Below are 16535 nucleotides of genomic sequence, written 5' to 3'. Positions count from 1 at the left end.
CTTTTTACGGAGTGGCTCCCCATATTAGAACACCAACGCCTCTATTCCTTGGGGATGCTGAAGACTGTGCGGAGTGAGGAATTGTGAACTAGCGAAAGCTGGGGCCATGGCATGCCTGGCATCCTTGACGAGGGCGGCCCCGTGTAGACGTGTTTGGAGTTGGCTGAGAGCGGTGCGTTGCAAAACACACCTGGCGCCAATTCAACAATTGTGCGACTGCGCCATTGCCGATCTGTTGGAGTATCTGTCGCGTGAAAATGCGTGTCGCTGGCCTGTCGAAGTCCTGTTTAGCTTCCGAACGCCTCACACACTTTGCCTTTTAGCCTCTTGATAGTGAAGAGTTCGTCGGACGCAGCAGCAGCAGCTTGACATTGCCGCTGCCGGCGCGCTCCCCCCTGACCTTTGGAGGCAATCCTGCATTCGGAGGAGCTACATGGGCAATGTCCACGGGTACCTCTCGAGCAGCAGGCAACGAGAGTTGATATTGTAGACACTTGGACAATTGGCAGCCGCACGGGCTGCGTCGTGTCACAGCTTGACTGTCAGCAAGGCGGTGCTGGACCCTCACAACACAAGATCCCCGTCGACGAAGCAGTCTTGGCGTTTACACGACACGGCAGATCACAACTTGGCAAGACCCCCCGTGTCTCGAGGGCCCGTCATCGCAGCTTATGACCCGTCCGTGTAGTACGCAAGCCGTGCAGTGACTGCACACCATTGCTGCTGCACCGAACATTCGAAGAAACACCTTGCCCCTTTGCATTCCCACCTTGACGGCGGCCGGGCTGAGAATCGCTTGGCAAGGTGCAAGCGGCCATTTAACTACTGCCTCATCGCCGCCCCGGTGGTGTCGACGCCAGCGACCTTGGCCCCCCTCAAATCGTCGCCTTTGTCCTCGTCGCTCTCACGCCTGCTACCCCCTCCAGGCCTCGTTTGGCATGACATGCTCGTCTGCATGAACCACTTTTCAGTCCTCCCCACCACTGGCCGTCCACGGAGCTGAGGCTTTGCAACCCGCCTGCGGCTTACCTGCTTCACGTGCCGCAACAGCAGCTGAAGTACGGGCACAAACCGGCGACGGTGCAGGAACCAGCAGCAGCCGCCCACAGGTCCACGACTTACAACTGGACTGGACATCCTTCCACCCTGGTCACGCCGTTGGTCAGCTGCCCCTTCTTCTGCCCTCGCAGTCTCTCTCGCTGCTGCACCCACCCACTTACCTATCCCCCTTGGTTGTCCCCAAGAAACACCTGCGCGCGGATTGCTTGGTGTAGGCCATGGTAAATAGTCGACAAGTGTGAGCCCTTGGTCTCGCCTTGGTTCTGGAGTAGCCAAGCGAACTCTGACACCACCGAGCTTGGCCGTGCCCGCCCGCAGCGACGACACGGCCCCCTGGCACTGTGCCCTATCTCATCACCGAGTTGCCAACCAGGACTAGGGCCATTCAGCCAGGCGAGCAAGCTCCAGCGACGACCCATAATTCAGCGCGCCCCTCTCTCTGCCTTGCCTCTCCTTTGCCTTGCCCTGCCCTGCCCTGCCCGCAGCCCAGGAGCCGCAGCAATGGCAGCCACCCAGACCCTGGCGGCTTCCGGCGCTCCAGCGTCATCGGCACCCACTCCTCCTCGAGGCGGCCGTCTGGCCGGTCTCGTGCGGGATTACAACATAGCCAGCCAGAGCAGCACCACCCCGGCGAGCTCGTCTTCTCCTTCATGTCCCTCTGCCTGCCAGTCTTCTCTTGCCTCGTCCTCCGACTCGTCTGCGCACTATTCAGTCCCCGAGAGCTGCGCGTGCGATGAGGAGACGGCCAGCGAGACTGCCACCGAGCCACTTACACCCGCCAGCGGCCGCCAGTCGCACGAGCACGACTTGCACCTCTATCAGCACCTCGCCCACCACCCCGCCGCCACCGGCCACTTCGCGGTTCCAGGTATTCCCGAGCGGCACGACGACGATGCGCACCTAGCTGCCATTTGTAAGCACGAGCATCTGTACCAGAAGCAGCAGCACCAAGATCATCACCATCAGTTTCAACCGGCTCCTCCCATTGTTGTCGTGGCCCTCGAGCCGCCTCGACGAGCCTTGTCCAGTAGCACCCACTCCAGCACCACCAGTGGTAATACTGCTGCACCTGCGACTGGCCCTACCCCTGCGCGCCAGACTCTGCAAGTCCCACAGCCTGCGTCGGTCCCAAGTGCGCCCCTACGTGCATCCCGGTCCACTAAATCCCTCACAACATTTGGACGGCACGCTATCGCTCCAAGTGGTGGTGGATGTACTCCCGCGCCGCCCACCCTCAGCACCACCTCCGTCGCCGCCGCATTCCTGCGTCGCCGGCCCAAGACATCCGCGGGTTCGCCGTCGCCTGTCTCGCACTCCCCCGCTGAGCCGCCTCTGCCGCTCTTCAGCGACCGGCACGACCTTTTCTCTCCGTCTTCGACTTCTACCACTGCCAGCACCTCCCAGAAGCCGCCGCACGGCCTCCGAAGAGTCATGTCGTTCTTCCGGCGCTCAAACTCAAATATGAGCGAGATGAGCTCGCGGCCCGTCATCCGGCCCCTGACGTCAACAAAGGATGCACCCAAGCTTAATGGCGGCGGCGCGTCGGACAACAGCCTCTCCAAGCACAGCCGCCGTTTCTCGTTCCACCGATCTGCAGGCACCACCCGGTCAAACAGCCCCCCTTCGCCGGACGACACCCCTCTCGAAATGACCCCCTCCGTGGGCAGAACCTCCCAGTCTTCCAAACGTGTGTCCATGCCCGCGGCCGACGACTTTTTCAACAATGCGCAGCGCAAGTCCCGCGCGCACACTGGCTTCTCGCTTCGTGGCCGAGTGGTCAACTTTGCGTCGTCGCATGCCAGCACCCCGAAACAGGAGTCTCCACGGCCTCGCGCCCGCAGCGTCGAGCGCCACAAGGTCCAGAAGGAAGGGCAGCCAGGCCAGGTCAAGCAGGACCTCATCCGCCAGCCATGGGCCATCGCGCCAGATGCAGGAACTGGCATGAAGGCGAGACGATTGAGTCTCAGCCTGCCGGATGACTTCACTGTCGATATCGCCGAGCTTGGCAAGGAGTTTGAGTACCAACACAAGATCCTCGGCCGCCACCGCAAGCATGTCGGAAAGGGTGCCACCTCGAAGGTTACCCTCATGGTCCGCAAGGGTTGCCCAACTGAGCTCTACGCCGTCAAGGAATTCCGCGCCAAGAGCAGTTCGGAAACCACGGAGGACTACGAGAACAAGATCAAGTCCGAGTATAGCATCGCCAAGAGCCTGCACCACCCCAATATTGTCGAGACGATCCGCCTCTGCACAGACCATGGCCGCTGGAACCACGTCATGGAGTATGCTTCCGAGGGCGACCTCTTCACCCTCGTGTCCAAGAAGTACCTCAAGGAGGACGGCCGCGAAACCGATCGCCTGTGCCTCTTCAAGCAGCTCTGCCAAGGCGTCAACTACCTGCACAGCCACGGCATCGCACACCGAGACATCAAGCTGGAGAACCTGCTCATTACCAAGGACAGCAAGCTGAAGATTACGGATTTTGGTGTTTCAGAAGTCTTTTCTGGCGTCCACCCTGGACTGAGAGAGGCTGGTGGCCAGTGCGGCGTCAACATGGGCGAAGTTCGCCTATGCAGCCCCGGAATCTGCGGCAGTCTGCCATACATTGCCCCCGAGGTGCTGGCCAAGAAGGGCGAGTATGACCCCCGTCCATTGGACGTGTGGAGTTCTGCGATCGTCATGATCTACCTGACGTTCAATGCCTGTCTCTGGGACAAGGCTGAGATCCCCAACACAGCGACGTACGAGAAGCTTGTCAGTGGCTGGAGAGGGCTCGACGCGAAAAAGGCCGAGAACCCCGACTTCGAGGCACACTATCCTTCAGTGCCGGCCTTTGAGCTATTTGTCAAGCCCGTCGCGCTCAGGCGTCTTCTCCTCAACATGCTGCACCCCAACCCGGAAAAGCGCATGACCATGGAGCAGGTCGTCTCGTCAAGGTGGATGAAGGGTGTTGAGTGCTGTCAGCTCGAGAGCTACGAGGACCCGACCAAGACTATTGACGCGTCCAAGAAGGGATGCATGAAGAACGGCACCGGCAGCAAAATCTTCTGCCACAACCACCTGCCACCGCAGGCTACCAGCCACGGCCTCCCCCCTATGCCTGGCAAGCCGGGATACTAGACACCCTCGTGGACGGGCAAGGCCACCCGTCGGCATTCTCCTTATCATCTTTTTAATCATGGGCCCTCGCTGTGGGCCAACGACTCCCTTTCTTTTTTAACTCTCTTATGTTGCATCGTCGGTTTCGACATTTTTCGAAGAAGCTCGACAATCAGGCGTTTCATGCAGATGCATTCAGACCGGGGCGGTGTCTCCAGTGTCGTGTTTGGATTTGGGAACGGCGTTTGTGACTGGCGATGCCAGTCAAGGTGGTCCATTGGCGTTGAACGGCGTTCATGGCGGCGGGCAGTCCAAATGTAGCCCGTCTTTTCTCCCTTTCCCTCTTGCTCTGAGTGGAGGAAGACATTGGGAACTGCCTATAAACTAGGTACATATATCATAAACATACGCGAAGGTCGCCTGTTTCTAGAAAGTCATCGTCATCGCCCATCATCATCCCGGGCCTCTGGTCATCCACCAGCCACGTGCTTGGGCGGATAATGCTATGCCGGCCCGCCACAAAAGATGGGGATGTCTCTTCGAGAAACAAGACGGGACCCATAATGTTTGGGGACATTTCCAGAAAGGATCATGTAAGCGGGGGCGGGATAAAACCAGAAAAAAAAGAGGGGATAGATAAAAGCAAGAAATATGATATGATGGGCTTTCAAGACCGGAACAGTTGTAATACCGCGCGCGTGCCTGGCCTGCCTGCCTGGCTACGTTTACACACTCTGATACTTTGATTATGTAGGATCCCCCGTTCTATATGACTTGTATAGACATGTCTGGAAGCATCTCGGCCACCTTCAACCCCTGGTCTTTGCCGAGCCAGCAGCAGCCCAACGGCGCTTTGTGATGAGCGTAAGGTAGTCAAGTTCCCAATACCTTCTCTTTGTTTCTCTCCTCTGTTGCAAAAGGTGTTTTGGTCGTTGTCGTGATGTTTAATATGGGACCCCTTAGTAACACCTCTTATCTAGACTGGCTTTGAAATTCGCCCATCTTGGGGGGGGGGGGGGGGCAGAGGTGGCGGCGCGTGTGCGCACGCAAAGGGGACTTTCTGACAAAGACACTTATTTGTTTCTCACACACACACACACACACACACACACACACACACACAGAGAGAAACCGAAAAATTATGTTACATTGATAATTACCTGAACTGGGAAGAAGGATGGAAAGGTGGTAGGTGGTTTGACGTCACTCGCTTGTATTAGGGCGGGGAGGTGTGGTGCTAAGTGAGTGAGTGAGTGGGTGGTGTGAGTGGGTTGGGTAAAGTTCCCAGCTTTTCTTGTGTGTGTGAGTGTGTGTGTAGTCCGTACAGGGCTAGAGCGGCCCCCTCCCCCTCTTTCTGATTAGAGAGGGTTTAGTGGGTGTGGTGGCGTTGGTTGATCTTGTGGGGTTTCCCGTCGGATTGGGACGAGATTGTGCCACTCCACTGTGTCAACTCTGGATGTAAGTGTATGGATGTGTGCGTGTGTGTGTGTGTGCTTGATATGCGCCCCCCCTGCCTGCCTTTGTCTGAAACCGTTTTGATGATGGCCCGGGACGGCCGGGAGGGAACTCCGCGCGCAAGTCGAGACGGAACGGAATCTGGCTGGTTTACATAGAGCACGGTTCGGTGATTTGTCAGGTCCCTTGGTTTCGGTTGGTGTTACATTCAAGAGTCTGATTAATAAACAGACCATCGGACACACTGAGCTGAGGAGACGAGTGGCGATTTGCGCACACGTCAGCGACAGGACAGTGACACGACTCACCTCATCGACAAAGAGCAGCGCACCTCAGAATCAAATTCGCCAGCGAGGGACGAGCTTGATGTGATTCCAGCTGACTCAACGCGGACCGGCCGGAACTGATGCTGTAAGTCAATGTCCGGCGCGGATGAGGTACCGGTACGTTCAGGTCACGTCACGTCTGACTTGAGATGAAGCTGAGCTCCCCGACTCACCTACAGCGCTTTCCATGTGCCCGTTCTCACATGCACAATGCCAGTCTTGGACGGGACGAGTAAATTTGATCAAACACTCTAAGCTCCACTGCTGCCAGTCTGCACCGAACGTCCAGCATGGTGATGGCAAGGACGGTGACGGATGCCGGCTTAGGCTCGAAGCCCGCCTTTGTACGCGGCGAGGCACATAAAGCGTGCCCAGAAACGTGAACATGCCGTGTAAGTCCGCTGGTGGCCAGCTTCCCAAGATTGCCCTAAGGAGTGTGTAACTGGCAGAGGGAATCGGCTGGATTAGCACGCGACGGCTTGTACGGTGTCCTCGGCTGCTATGAATTGCTGTGCTCTGGTCTTGGAGCGTCAAGCCCGGCAATAGCCACGGTATCGTGCTCAGTACTCACAAGACCTTTTGAAGTGGCAAACCTCTTGAACAGAGTCGACCAGATCCAGCACGCGCCAGGGGGGTCCTGACAAACTCCTTCAGAAGGCGGTTCGCCATTCCTTGGGCATGGACGACAATCTCACTGCACTGCATGATCAACGAACAGGTTACCGTTTATATTGACCTCAACGCATCACACCGCACAGCACCGCAACAGCCGGTTCATTTGAAAGCCAGCTGGGCCGGTGTGACGTTTCTCGCGCTTCCGGACCGAGTCGCGCGCAAGCTTTCTAGGAGCATATGCTGTGTGTGACTGAACCTGCAGAACCTCTGGCCTGTGGACGAGGCAACGCACACGCATGGTCTCCAACCGCGCGGCCTGCCCCCGATCGTGGCACAACGTCTCGATACACTGGGTGTTGTTTCTGGCAGTCGGCTTCCGATGGCACTGACTGTACCACACTTCTCTCAATATGTCCCGGGAGTTCGGGGGGGGGGGGGGGGGGATGTGGCTGAAAACTCCCATCCATTTTGAAAATCAAGGCGGCCGCGGCATTCACAACACGTACGCACACCACATCCTGAAGCACATGCCGGTTGCAACACCTTGCCTAGCTTGAAGGGCGACGAGGTTGCAAGAACGCTCAATGCGTGGAACTGGAGTCACACCACCGCTACCAGATCTACCGCAGAGAAGACAGTCAGCTTGTCAGCTTGTCAGCTATTGAAGACGCTCTCTGCTTCCGTCCCCAAACCCCCAATTGCACCCGCACACTGCGCACGGGGGTTTGAGAACTCGAGAGGCGTCAGCTGGACTATATTTCTTCACCGGCCTGCCGGGACCGAGCTCGGTGGGGGTACGCCTTCCCCATGCCCGCCGCCGGATGCTCACAGCTCGGACAGCCTGCCTGGAGTGTCACAACATCCGGGCCTATGGCCCCTTCTGCAACTCCATGCATGGGGGAAGCGGGGGAAGGGCGAAAGGGCGGGTGCAGATCATCGAGCACAAAAACACCGTGAAAAGGCTCGGGAGGAGAGGATACAGGGAGGGTTATGGAAGACGGGCCTAATCTGATACAGGAAGAAGAGGGCCAAGAGATGGGCTCGGAAGACAAGCTTTCTTGCCGCAGTTCTTGGCTTCCCGCGGGAAGAACGCGTATGAGTTATCCGCTTGGAAGGCTCGGTCCGTGGGTTACACAAGATCTCAGGAGAAACAGCTGTGTCGAGTGCCCTCAGATGGCCCGTGGTTCGGTTTTGATTTTGATGCGTTGGTTCGTGCTCATGCCCTTTTGGGGGAGGTTGGTACGTCGTTGGTGAAGACATGATGACTTATTTCTGGGGACATGCGTGTTGGCAAGAGGACAAGTGAGTCAAATCAGTGGTGGAAGTCGCTTTAACTTGTGAAGCCACCGGAATGTGCCAATACAGCTCAGGGGCAACCTGCCTGCATGAGTTTTGGTGGGAATAGGTCAAGACGGCAGGAAGCAGATGGTCCAACAGCTCTGCCGAGGCTCTTAGCATGTACGCCTCGCAACCTCATAGGTACAGCAAGCAACGAAGACAATGACAGGGAAAAAGACACGGATGTTGCACAAGAGCATGAGAGGGCATGAGCGTGGGACCGACACGCAGAGCCCAGCCGATGCCCGACCTGCCTCGTCGGCTTGACAGAAGTGGAGATGCCGGCACGACTTTGGTGAAGCTGAACAAGACACGCAGCCAGGACCCCCACGTGGGCTGGCCCTTTTGTCGTTTGTCTTGCCGATTTCCCCCGCGGCCCCCAGACACACGCCCGCATGGAGAAGGTCCGGGGGACGGATGGCTTCAGCCCCGTGCGGGGGTGGTTTTGGGGCAGGAGAGCGACAGTTGGGCAGCCCGCTGGCTTCATGTAGTAACTGGTAGTGCATAGTTCCATGCATACATATACAATGCATGCATGGAATGTTGCATTGGGGCTAAACTCATCAGAGTGAACGGCAAAGCCGTCTCTCTACCTGCTGCATCGGCTGGATGCGGCAGGGACAGTAGGCGTCTAGAAGACATTCAGCTTTTCGGGCCTGACTCACCCGAAACCGACGGGCGAGTACCTTTAAAGTCGAGAGTACTTGGCCAGGTTCATGCGCGAGGATTTCGCGTCGCGTGTCGTCTTTGGCCGACAGCTCTCGTTTGTCAACAGCGCTTTGCCATTACGCACTCGACATGATGGCAAAAAGTGATATGATTCTACTTCTACGGAGGACCAGCTGTGAAGCATATCAACGCGGCACTATTACGTCTTGTTGCTGACGTCTCACTCAGCTCACATTGAAAACACCGAAGGCGTCCTTTGTTACCACCCCATTGTTCTGGACTGTCCTGTATCAAGCGCGTTCCGCACAGCATGCGAGAAAAGTAAGCAGACGGCCTTTGGTAAACACGAGGCCGGGTCGAGGCTGGTTCTGGCTGTCGGTGATTGCACGTAGAGTCTCTCAGCAAGGGAAATCTTGAGCGCTGCTTCCCCATCTGAAAAGTGGTCACGCGAGCTATCTCCTTGGCTTCGAGCAACTCTTGATGCAAGTTTCCAATGTGCGATAGCCCGAGGGCAATTCTTGCGCATTGTCCTCACTCGTTCCAGGCATATGGCGACCCATGTTTTGGTTACGGACAGCTCAACCTTGTACAACTGAATTGGCACGATGCCTCGGAATAGAGACAGGTGCCCGTGTTATAGATTGTCGACGTGTGCAAGGAGATACATGGCTGTAAGCCGGATGCTTCCAAGGTTTGCTTTGGTGCTGCCGTGCCGTACCGGGCGAGCGACCCCGCCCGCAGGTGTGGGCCCCCGGCGCCTTCTTGGCGGGGCCGCCCGCCGCAGCCGCAGCTTCCTTCCTCGTGCGCAACTTCCCACTTGTGCCAGCCAGCTCCGACGACATCGCATCCGCTGCCGCCCTTTGCGCCTCACGACACGACGTCCCCAGCACTCCCGACCGGCTGCATCCTCTGCCCTTCCCACCATCGCCGCCGCCGCCTCCTCGGCCCTGTCCCCTCTCCGCGACTCCCGCCCTCCCTCCTCGGCCGGTGCAGAGCCGCCCAGTCTCCACCTCCCGCCTCCCCTTCGCCGGCTAGCTGCCCCGACTGCCCTCGAGACAGACAGACCGACAGACCGGCACACAACAGCCATGTCAGCCGACCAGCAGCCCACGTCGCCGCTCAACAAGTCGCCCTCGCCGCCCCTGCGCGGCATGGCCCGCCCCATGATGCAGGCCATGCCCGACACGCGGCAGCAGAGCTTCGACGAGATCTACGGGCCCCCCGAGAACTTCCTCGAGATCGAGGTCCGCAACCCGCGCACCCACGGCACCAGCCGCTCCATGTACACCGACTACGAGATTGTCTGCCGCACAAACATCCCCGCCTTCAAGCTCCGCGCCTCCACCGTCCGCCGCCGCTACTCCGACTTTGAGTACTTCCGCGACATCCTCGAGCGCGAGTCCGCCCGCGTCACCATCCCCCCGCTCCCCGGCAAGGTCTTTACCAACCGCTTCTCCGACGACGTCATCGAGGGCCGCAGGGCCGGCCTCGAAAAGTTCCTCAAGATCGTCGTCGGCCACCCCTTGCTCCAGACCGGCAGCAAGGTGCTTGCCGCCTTTGTCCAGGGTAAGTAAGCCCTGCTATATGTCACCTACTGATTGTGGGCGCGCGGCGCATTTCACCTGGGTCCCTTTTCTCTTGACGATGTGCCTCTTTGTGCTAACAAGCTTCTGCCGCCCGCCACAGACCCTAACTGGGACCGCAACGCCTGGTGACTTCGGCGCCTCAAAGACTCGTGGGACGCCGCCGCGGCATCGCGACGGACACCCCGCAAACTCCAAAAGAAGCCGCCTCCGCACGTGGGCGCCGCCCAGCAGCAGTACGCTCTGCCGTCCAGCAACTCCACGGCTACCCCCTGGCACCAACCGCAACCCAAGAGCGTCTCGGCTAGGAGCAGCTGGGCAAGCGCGGACACGCTGTGAGGGGAGCGGGGGTGGGCGAGACGTGGGCCTAGATGATCAAGGATGACCTCATCACACTCATCACTGTGAGGTTGTCACTGTTGATGGGGCGATTTTGTTGTGCGAGAGAAAGGAGGGGGGAGGAGTACATGTTTGTGGGTTCCTAGCAATTGCGTGCGCCATAGCGTATGTACGCCTACTACTATGACCACAAAGAAGTAGGTGTTGTAGGCGCTCGTGGTGTGTCTGCTGCCGACTTGTCATTGGAGATTTTGAGCTCGTCGTTTGACATTTTTTTTTTTTTTTTTTTTTTAGCTTCCTGCTTTTACCTCTCTTCCGTTCAGTTCCCAGGTCGAATCATTATCCATCATAGCCTTCATTCTGAAAAATCTTCCAGAACATCAATAGTACCTGCTCTGTCTCCGTCTTCTTTCATATTCTGTGTAAACCCCTGTTGTGTGTGTGTGAGTCTACCCATGAGTAGGAACGTAGCAGTGAGCCCCAATCGCTCACTAACCTAGACCAACGAGACCAGGCACACACGCACGCGCGCGCGCGCGCGAAGCTTTGAAAAAACCGTGGACCGTGGACCGTGGACTGTGGAGGACCAGGAAGTCTTTTCCAGATTTTGATCAGGCCCCTTTCCCCGCCCACTTATGATGTACTTGGGTTCGATCGAGGGTTTCAAGAAGACGAGCCTCTCCTCCCGGCGCTTCTTCTTCTTCTGCTGCTGTTGCTACTACTGCGGTCTTTTTGTGAACCCAGCTGCGGCGGAAGAAGAAGACGAAGAAGAAGAAGAAGAAGAAGGCGTGGTACAATATCAACCCACCCGCCAGCAACACGCACGACCTAGGCCAGACGAGTCCGTGCCGTTACAACCTACCCCTCTGGTAAAAGTCCATAACACACACATACCGTCACGGCAAAAGCGCAAGTTTCCATCGGCATCAATCGCAGTTGTCTGTGACGTTTTTGTCTCGTAAAACTTTGGTGGTACATGGGGATATATGTTTACATGTGAATATATATGGAACACGCCCACGCTGGAGGCGGTGCTCGTGGTCATATCCTTACATGATGTGTATTGGTACAGCTAGATCGTTCTACCCTTTTTCCCCGCCCGCGAGACTCCCGTTCGCCGTGAGCGGAGAAGTAGGAAAGATGTGAGTCTATGCAGGTGTGTGTGTGTGTGTGTGTACGTGTCGTTCATTTCTGCGTCTTCCTGAGGTGTATGTGTATATGCAAGATTGTTGCCCCTGTCGTTTGCGCCGCTGCGCCCTAATGGTCTAACTCGAAAGTCTATCCTCGTAGTGAAGCGGGTAAGAGTGTGGATGTTGTACAGTTTGGAAGATCGTGTGTGGGGGCAGAGGTGATTATAGAGATTCTGGTTGCGAATGCAGCGTGGCGAGTGCATCGGAACAGTTCTTAAGCTCCCCGGCGGGTTGCCGCGCTATGCAGACGTTATATGTTGATAATAAATATTGTTGTACAGTTGGTGTTGGGTGGTACGATCCTCCGTGTGTCTGGATGTGGAATGATGTCGTCCAGTGTGATGCTGTTTATAACTGCATGATGAGTTCTGCGTCAGAGCCGTGGGGTCGAGGTGTTGACAGCGCTCGGTGTCATTACAGCTCTTGGCCATAGGACCGAGTCTAGGCTGGCGAAGCATCTTTGGATGTCCAGTTCAGCCGTGCGGCTTGGACCAGGTTGCGTCTTCAGTGCTTCGCTCCCAGCACGGTCAGAATACCTTCGTACATGCCAAACATGATGGCGGCCGACGGGATCGTGCGCATAAGATGGGGCGTCAGGCCACCGTATAATCCGATGAAGCCTTCCTCCTTAAACACAAGCTTGAAACATTGGACGAGGCCGGTGTACTTGGGTCGGCCGTCTTGCATCGGCGCCTGTCGTAACCTCGTACGGGCGACCTCGTGAGGATATGTCAGGACGGACGCGATGCCTTTGGCAGCGCCTGCGCCCATCGAGTTGCCTGTCCAGTCCACTGTGCGGTCCCACCACGTCTTCTCGCGTCCGCTGGTGATGATGGCCTCCTCGCGTTGCCGGAGTGACGCCTTGATCTGCTCGTACAGCATCCACTGCAGCGTGCTCTCGGTGACGCCGAGATAGCTGGCACTCAGGCCCTTGAAGAAGCCTCTGAACCCTTCATTTCTGAATGTCTGCTTGATGCAGTCCCAACTGTTTCTATACTGACGGGCAGCCACGTCACCCTTCTTCGCCGCGTTATTCTTGTCGAGCTGCAATCGTGTCTTGACAAGCCAGATTGGGTTCGTCGCCGTGCCGGTGGCGATACCTGCTGTCACTGCACTAGCCAAGTGTACTGTTGGCGAGGTTGCGTCGATGCCCAGCCACTGGCTGTAGAATCTTTTGCTCGTCGGGTATACATAGAAGTTGATGCTGCGCGCAGGCACAACGCCGATCAGGTTGGGGCCCAGCCCTTTGAACATCGCGCGAAAGCCTTCCAGGCGATAGACGTCGCGCAGGATCTGTATCGTCTCGGACATGTGATAGGTGATAGATCGGGCCAGGCCCAGCCTGGCATTCGCAGATCCGGTGGCGGCTTCTCGGGCAGCGCGCAGCTGCGCTTGGTAGAAATCGGACTGCAGTCGTGTTTTCAGGACGTCAAGCGGTGCTGTCAGCACGGCAGCCGTCATGCCTCCTATGCTGTTGTGCCGTCACATGTTAGCCCAAGAAGTTGGTAACAAATGTGAGCTACGTCATATGATGGAGAGAGCATATCAGCTCCTATTCGACGCAGCCGGCTGAGACCGCCAGCGGCTGTCTTCCCACTTACCCTCCAGCAACGAGATGGGGCCATGACGAGGCAAATGGCGATTTCTTCGTGGCAATAGGTTGTGTATCTGGCATGGCAACGCCGAGCTCGCGGGACTCGGGGAGAGGTGACTGGCGTGGCATCCCGGAGCCCGCGCTCCGGTGCGTCGAGGTTGACATGTTGGCACGTAGACTTTGCTGAAGACAATGACTAGATCAAGTCGAGTTCAGGATCTTCAAGGTGGGTGTGGCGTCTTAGGCCTGGGCGTGAATGTGTACAAATGGCGCCGACGTTGGTCAAGTCGCTGGGAAGAAGGCTCTCAAGTTGCGCTGCTACCGGCAACCCATACGAGGAGTGGCATTCGCGGATCGAGGAGTCGTCGAAGTTTCGGCACAGCGCCTGTGCCGATTTGAGGTTCGTGCTGCAGGGTGGAGGGATTCTGTGCGACGGTCCGGTGGTCCGGTTCGTGAAAGAGCGGCGCAAGCAGCCAAAACGTGGACTAACAGGGCCTGTGCAGAGTCGGACTGGTCGAGGGGCGCGAGAGGAGCTGTGGAAAGGTGCGAAATGCCGGGTCCCGGCAAGATCATGGAAGGGTAAAGCGAAAAAGCGCACCCAGCAGGCGAATCTGCATTGCTTTCTCGATGATGCAGCTTTTTTTGCGGGCCTGATTCATCATCTCACGACTCGACTGCCAAGGCCTAGTCTAAGCTGCCTCGGGGTCCTCCTGCTTGCCTGCCCAAGTAGCCGTCTTAGTCATACAAGGGATCCACACTCACAGGCGCGCCCGCATGGTTACCATGAGCACGCCCAATACTGTCCAGTCCTGCCGACTTTGTAACTGCCTCACATCCCTCGTCAGTGCTTGCAGAGTGTGCACATGAATAGTCATTACATTATCGGTCTACGTGCCGGCGCATCCCAACTCTATGATGCCTCGCTTCGGTTGCTTCACTGCATTAATGTCTAGATTTCTTTCGTATGGTGCTGCACAATGTGCATGAAGCGGGCAAGGGAGTTCGCTTTGTCGGCTGCAGGTCATTAGGAAAAGTTATGTCGTGACTGCAGACTCAACGACTCAATGAACGGAAGCTTGTCTCTCCGGCTCGGTCGCGGCCACGGCGGGCCACTCGAAACTTACAAGAGAAGCCGTCAGCATCTGTACAATAATTTCTCGGCAGCTCAAGACTGATAGCCCTGACCATTATGCCGCGGTGAGGCAGCCGTGCTCGGTGTCGGTGCCGAGGTCGGGTGTGTCAAATGGCTTAGTCGAGAATGCGGACGGCCACCATCTCCCTTAGCCGGCTCCCTGGTGTCTATGTCCATATTCTCGTGTCTGTAGGGACTGCTCGTCGATGCGTTTCCTTTTCTCCACACGTCGTCTACGTGCCGCCCAATTGCAAGACGAGACACTAGCTGTCCCGACGGCGCAGCCTCGTTGCTTCGATCCCTGCTGTCCGAGAACTGTATTTGCTGTTGGTCATGGGATGGGGTGGCGAGATGGACCGTTTCTCTCGGGTCATCCGGTACGCGCGGTAGTGTTGTGACACGGCTGTCACTTTCGTCGTCGTGATGACTTCCGACTTGTCCTCTAAGCCAAACCACTTCTTCCTCAGTCAGCCCCTTCCAGACACATCTGGCATGTTTTTTGGTACATCCCTGACAGGCTGTGAGATGCTTGACACACTGCGTGCGCAGCCGACGACAGCGGTCACATGGTGGGTAAATTGTCTCTCCACGGCCCAACTTCTCTACAACTGACGTAACGAGATGCCGGTATTCCTCGTCTGGCTCGCGGGCGGACGATTCGGCGGAGAACACCGGTGACGGTCGACCGCTTGCAGCAGAGTACGCCGTTGACGGCTGCGATTGCTGGTGCTGTTGCTGTTGCTGTGGATGTTGTGGCTGTTGAATGTATTGTAATGAAGTCCGAGGCGTTGTGACACTGGTGCTTGCTGTGACTGGTGTCGGAGGAACCGAGCTGGTAGATGACAAACGGGACTGATGCGGGTTGTTCATAAATTGAGCAAGAAGATCCGCGTGGAGGTCATAAGTCGGCCCTGCTGCCCCTGGTCGCAGCTGATTTGCTGCCTGGAACGGGCTTTTTGACGATGATGATTGAGACGACCGCCGTGCATTGATAGCTGCTTTGCGGCCACCGAGGTGGTAGTTGAGCTGGCGAGCTTTGCGTGCGACTTCGTCCGCTTTCTTGATGAGCACTTGCAGGCGTTGTTCTAATATATCTAGTGTCGCAGCTTCTGTCATCTCATCCTCTTCTGCTGGTTGCTGGAGGCGAAAGCGATCGACTGCTCCAGCGACTATGAGACGCCAATCGTCCTCGGAGATCTCAACCTGGGCACCTTTGAGTTGAAACTGGCAGCAGCGTATGCCGCCAGCATTGTTCGATATGACGAAGTCGCCAGGGTGTGAGCGTGAGAATTCTACAATATCGAGCCAGGTGATCGGGTCGGGTCCAAACATGGCCTGTCGTGGATTTGCGATGATAGGGCCCTCGAAGAGTCCTTCCATGGCTTTGAGAAGACGGGGGCCTGTGAGTTTAGCCCCAAGGTTGACGGCGAGACTCTCATGACGGTTGAGCACGCCTACACGATGTCGTATCAGCAATCTGAGGTGCGAGCTCATGATCGTGTGTAGGTAGTGACCTACCTTCATACTCGCCAATAAGAGCCAGTACATCAGAGAAGGAATCGCTGTCTCCCTGCAGAAGGCTCAGACGGCCTGATTGGGCCCTGGAAAGATAGTTGATGGGCGGTTGCTTCGCTGTACAGAAGGTTAGCAGCCTTTTGCAAAGTGTCCGCCATAAGCAGCTGTGAAGCGCGCGATCCATGAATGCTGGCGCGGGACGTGGACCTGATCCGAATCGGTTGCGGGCCCAAAGCAGCGCCCGTGCGGTGAAGTCTCATGGAGCATACCTGATTGGGGAGGTAATGGCTGAGGTATGCGATCTGCAGCCAGGCCAGACTGAGTACCACTCTCATCTGAAATGTCGCGTTTGCGCTTGTGCGGTTCGTTTTCTGAGCTGGGTGCCATGACTTCGCATCCTGTACGCGAGACGAACGCTGGGTACCATGGAGAAGAGAAAATAATTTGCACACAGGAAGAGTGGCTTGGGCACAATGCACAGGGTGAAAGTCTGAGGTGGACAACAGCAACTGCCTTCTTTAGCGCCAATTCTTGCGGGAATACCTCTCAGGTCCGGCGGCGCAGCGCAGTTGTGCAGCGATATTTTCGAGAATGGATGGCGGACTTTGGTGGGTGCTGTCG

General features: G+C 57.1%; 5 protein-coding genes across 5 annotated transcripts; 3 read left to right on the top strand and 2 right to left on the bottom strand.

Moving 5' to 3' along the window:
- Positions 1 to 2529: 2529 nt before the first annotated feature.
- Positions 2530 to 4179, top strand: B0I36DRAFT_253814 (serine/threonine-protein kinase hal4; the record flags this gene model as incomplete). Its single annotated transcript, XM_046150784.1, has 1 exon — positions 2530 to 4179. One exon carries the CDS (start codon positions 2530 to 2532, stop codon positions 4177 to 4179), a length of 1650 nt encoding a protein of 549 aa, XP_046006543.1.
- A 5533-nt stretch (positions 4180 to 9712) lies between these two features.
- Positions 9713 to 10276, top strand: B0I36DRAFT_377554 (PX domain-containing protein; the record flags this gene model as incomplete). Its single annotated transcript, XM_046160570.1, has 2 exons — positions 9713 to 10127; positions 10248 to 10276. 2 exons carry the CDS (start codon positions 9713 to 9715, stop codon positions 10274 to 10276), a joined length of 444 nt encoding a protein of 147 aa, XP_046006542.1.
- A 1901-nt stretch (positions 10277 to 12177) lies between these two features.
- Positions 12178 to 13396, bottom strand: B0I36DRAFT_253519 (mitochondrial carrier domain-containing protein; the record flags this gene model as incomplete). The annotated part of the gene is made up of 2 exons (XM_046150763.1): positions 12178 to 13144; positions 13275 to 13396. 2 exons carry the CDS (start codon positions 13394 to 13396, stop codon positions 12178 to 12180), a joined length of 1089 nt encoding a protein of 362 aa, XP_046006541.1.
- B0I36DRAFT_37313 (uncharacterized protein) lies at positions 13334 to 14191 on the top strand. The gene has a single exon (XM_046160165.1). It carries the CDS (start codon positions 13534 to 13536, stop codon positions 14089 to 14091), a length of 558 nt encoding a protein of 185 aa, XP_046006540.1. The 5' UTR covers positions 13334 to 13533; the 3' UTR covers positions 14092 to 14191.
- On the bottom strand, positions 13933 to 16431 carry B0I36DRAFT_37292 (uncharacterized protein). The gene is made up of 3 exons (XM_046160152.1): positions 16184 to 16431; positions 15918 to 16031; positions 13933 to 15853 (listed from the first exon to the last, which is right to left on the bottom strand). The coding sequence occupies exons 1-3, from the start codon at positions 16299 to 16301 to the stop codon at positions 14433 to 14435; spliced, it is 1653 nt and encodes a 550-aa protein (XP_046006539.1). The 5' UTR covers positions 16302 to 16431; the 3' UTR covers positions 13933 to 14432.
- Between the last annotated feature and the right edge of the window lie 104 nt (positions 16432 to 16535).

This window comes from Microdochium trichocladiopsis (assembly GCF_020744255.1).
Source record: "Microdochium trichocladiopsis strain MPI-CAGE-CH-0230 chromosome Unknown B0I36scaffold_11, whole genome shotgun sequence".
Classification (NCBI taxonomy): Eukaryota; Fungi; Ascomycota; class Sordariomycetes; order Xylariales; family Microdochiaceae; genus Microdochium; species Microdochium trichocladiopsis.
Note: the sequence above shows the minus strand (reverse complement) of the source record. Positions and strands in the feature narration are given on the sequence as shown.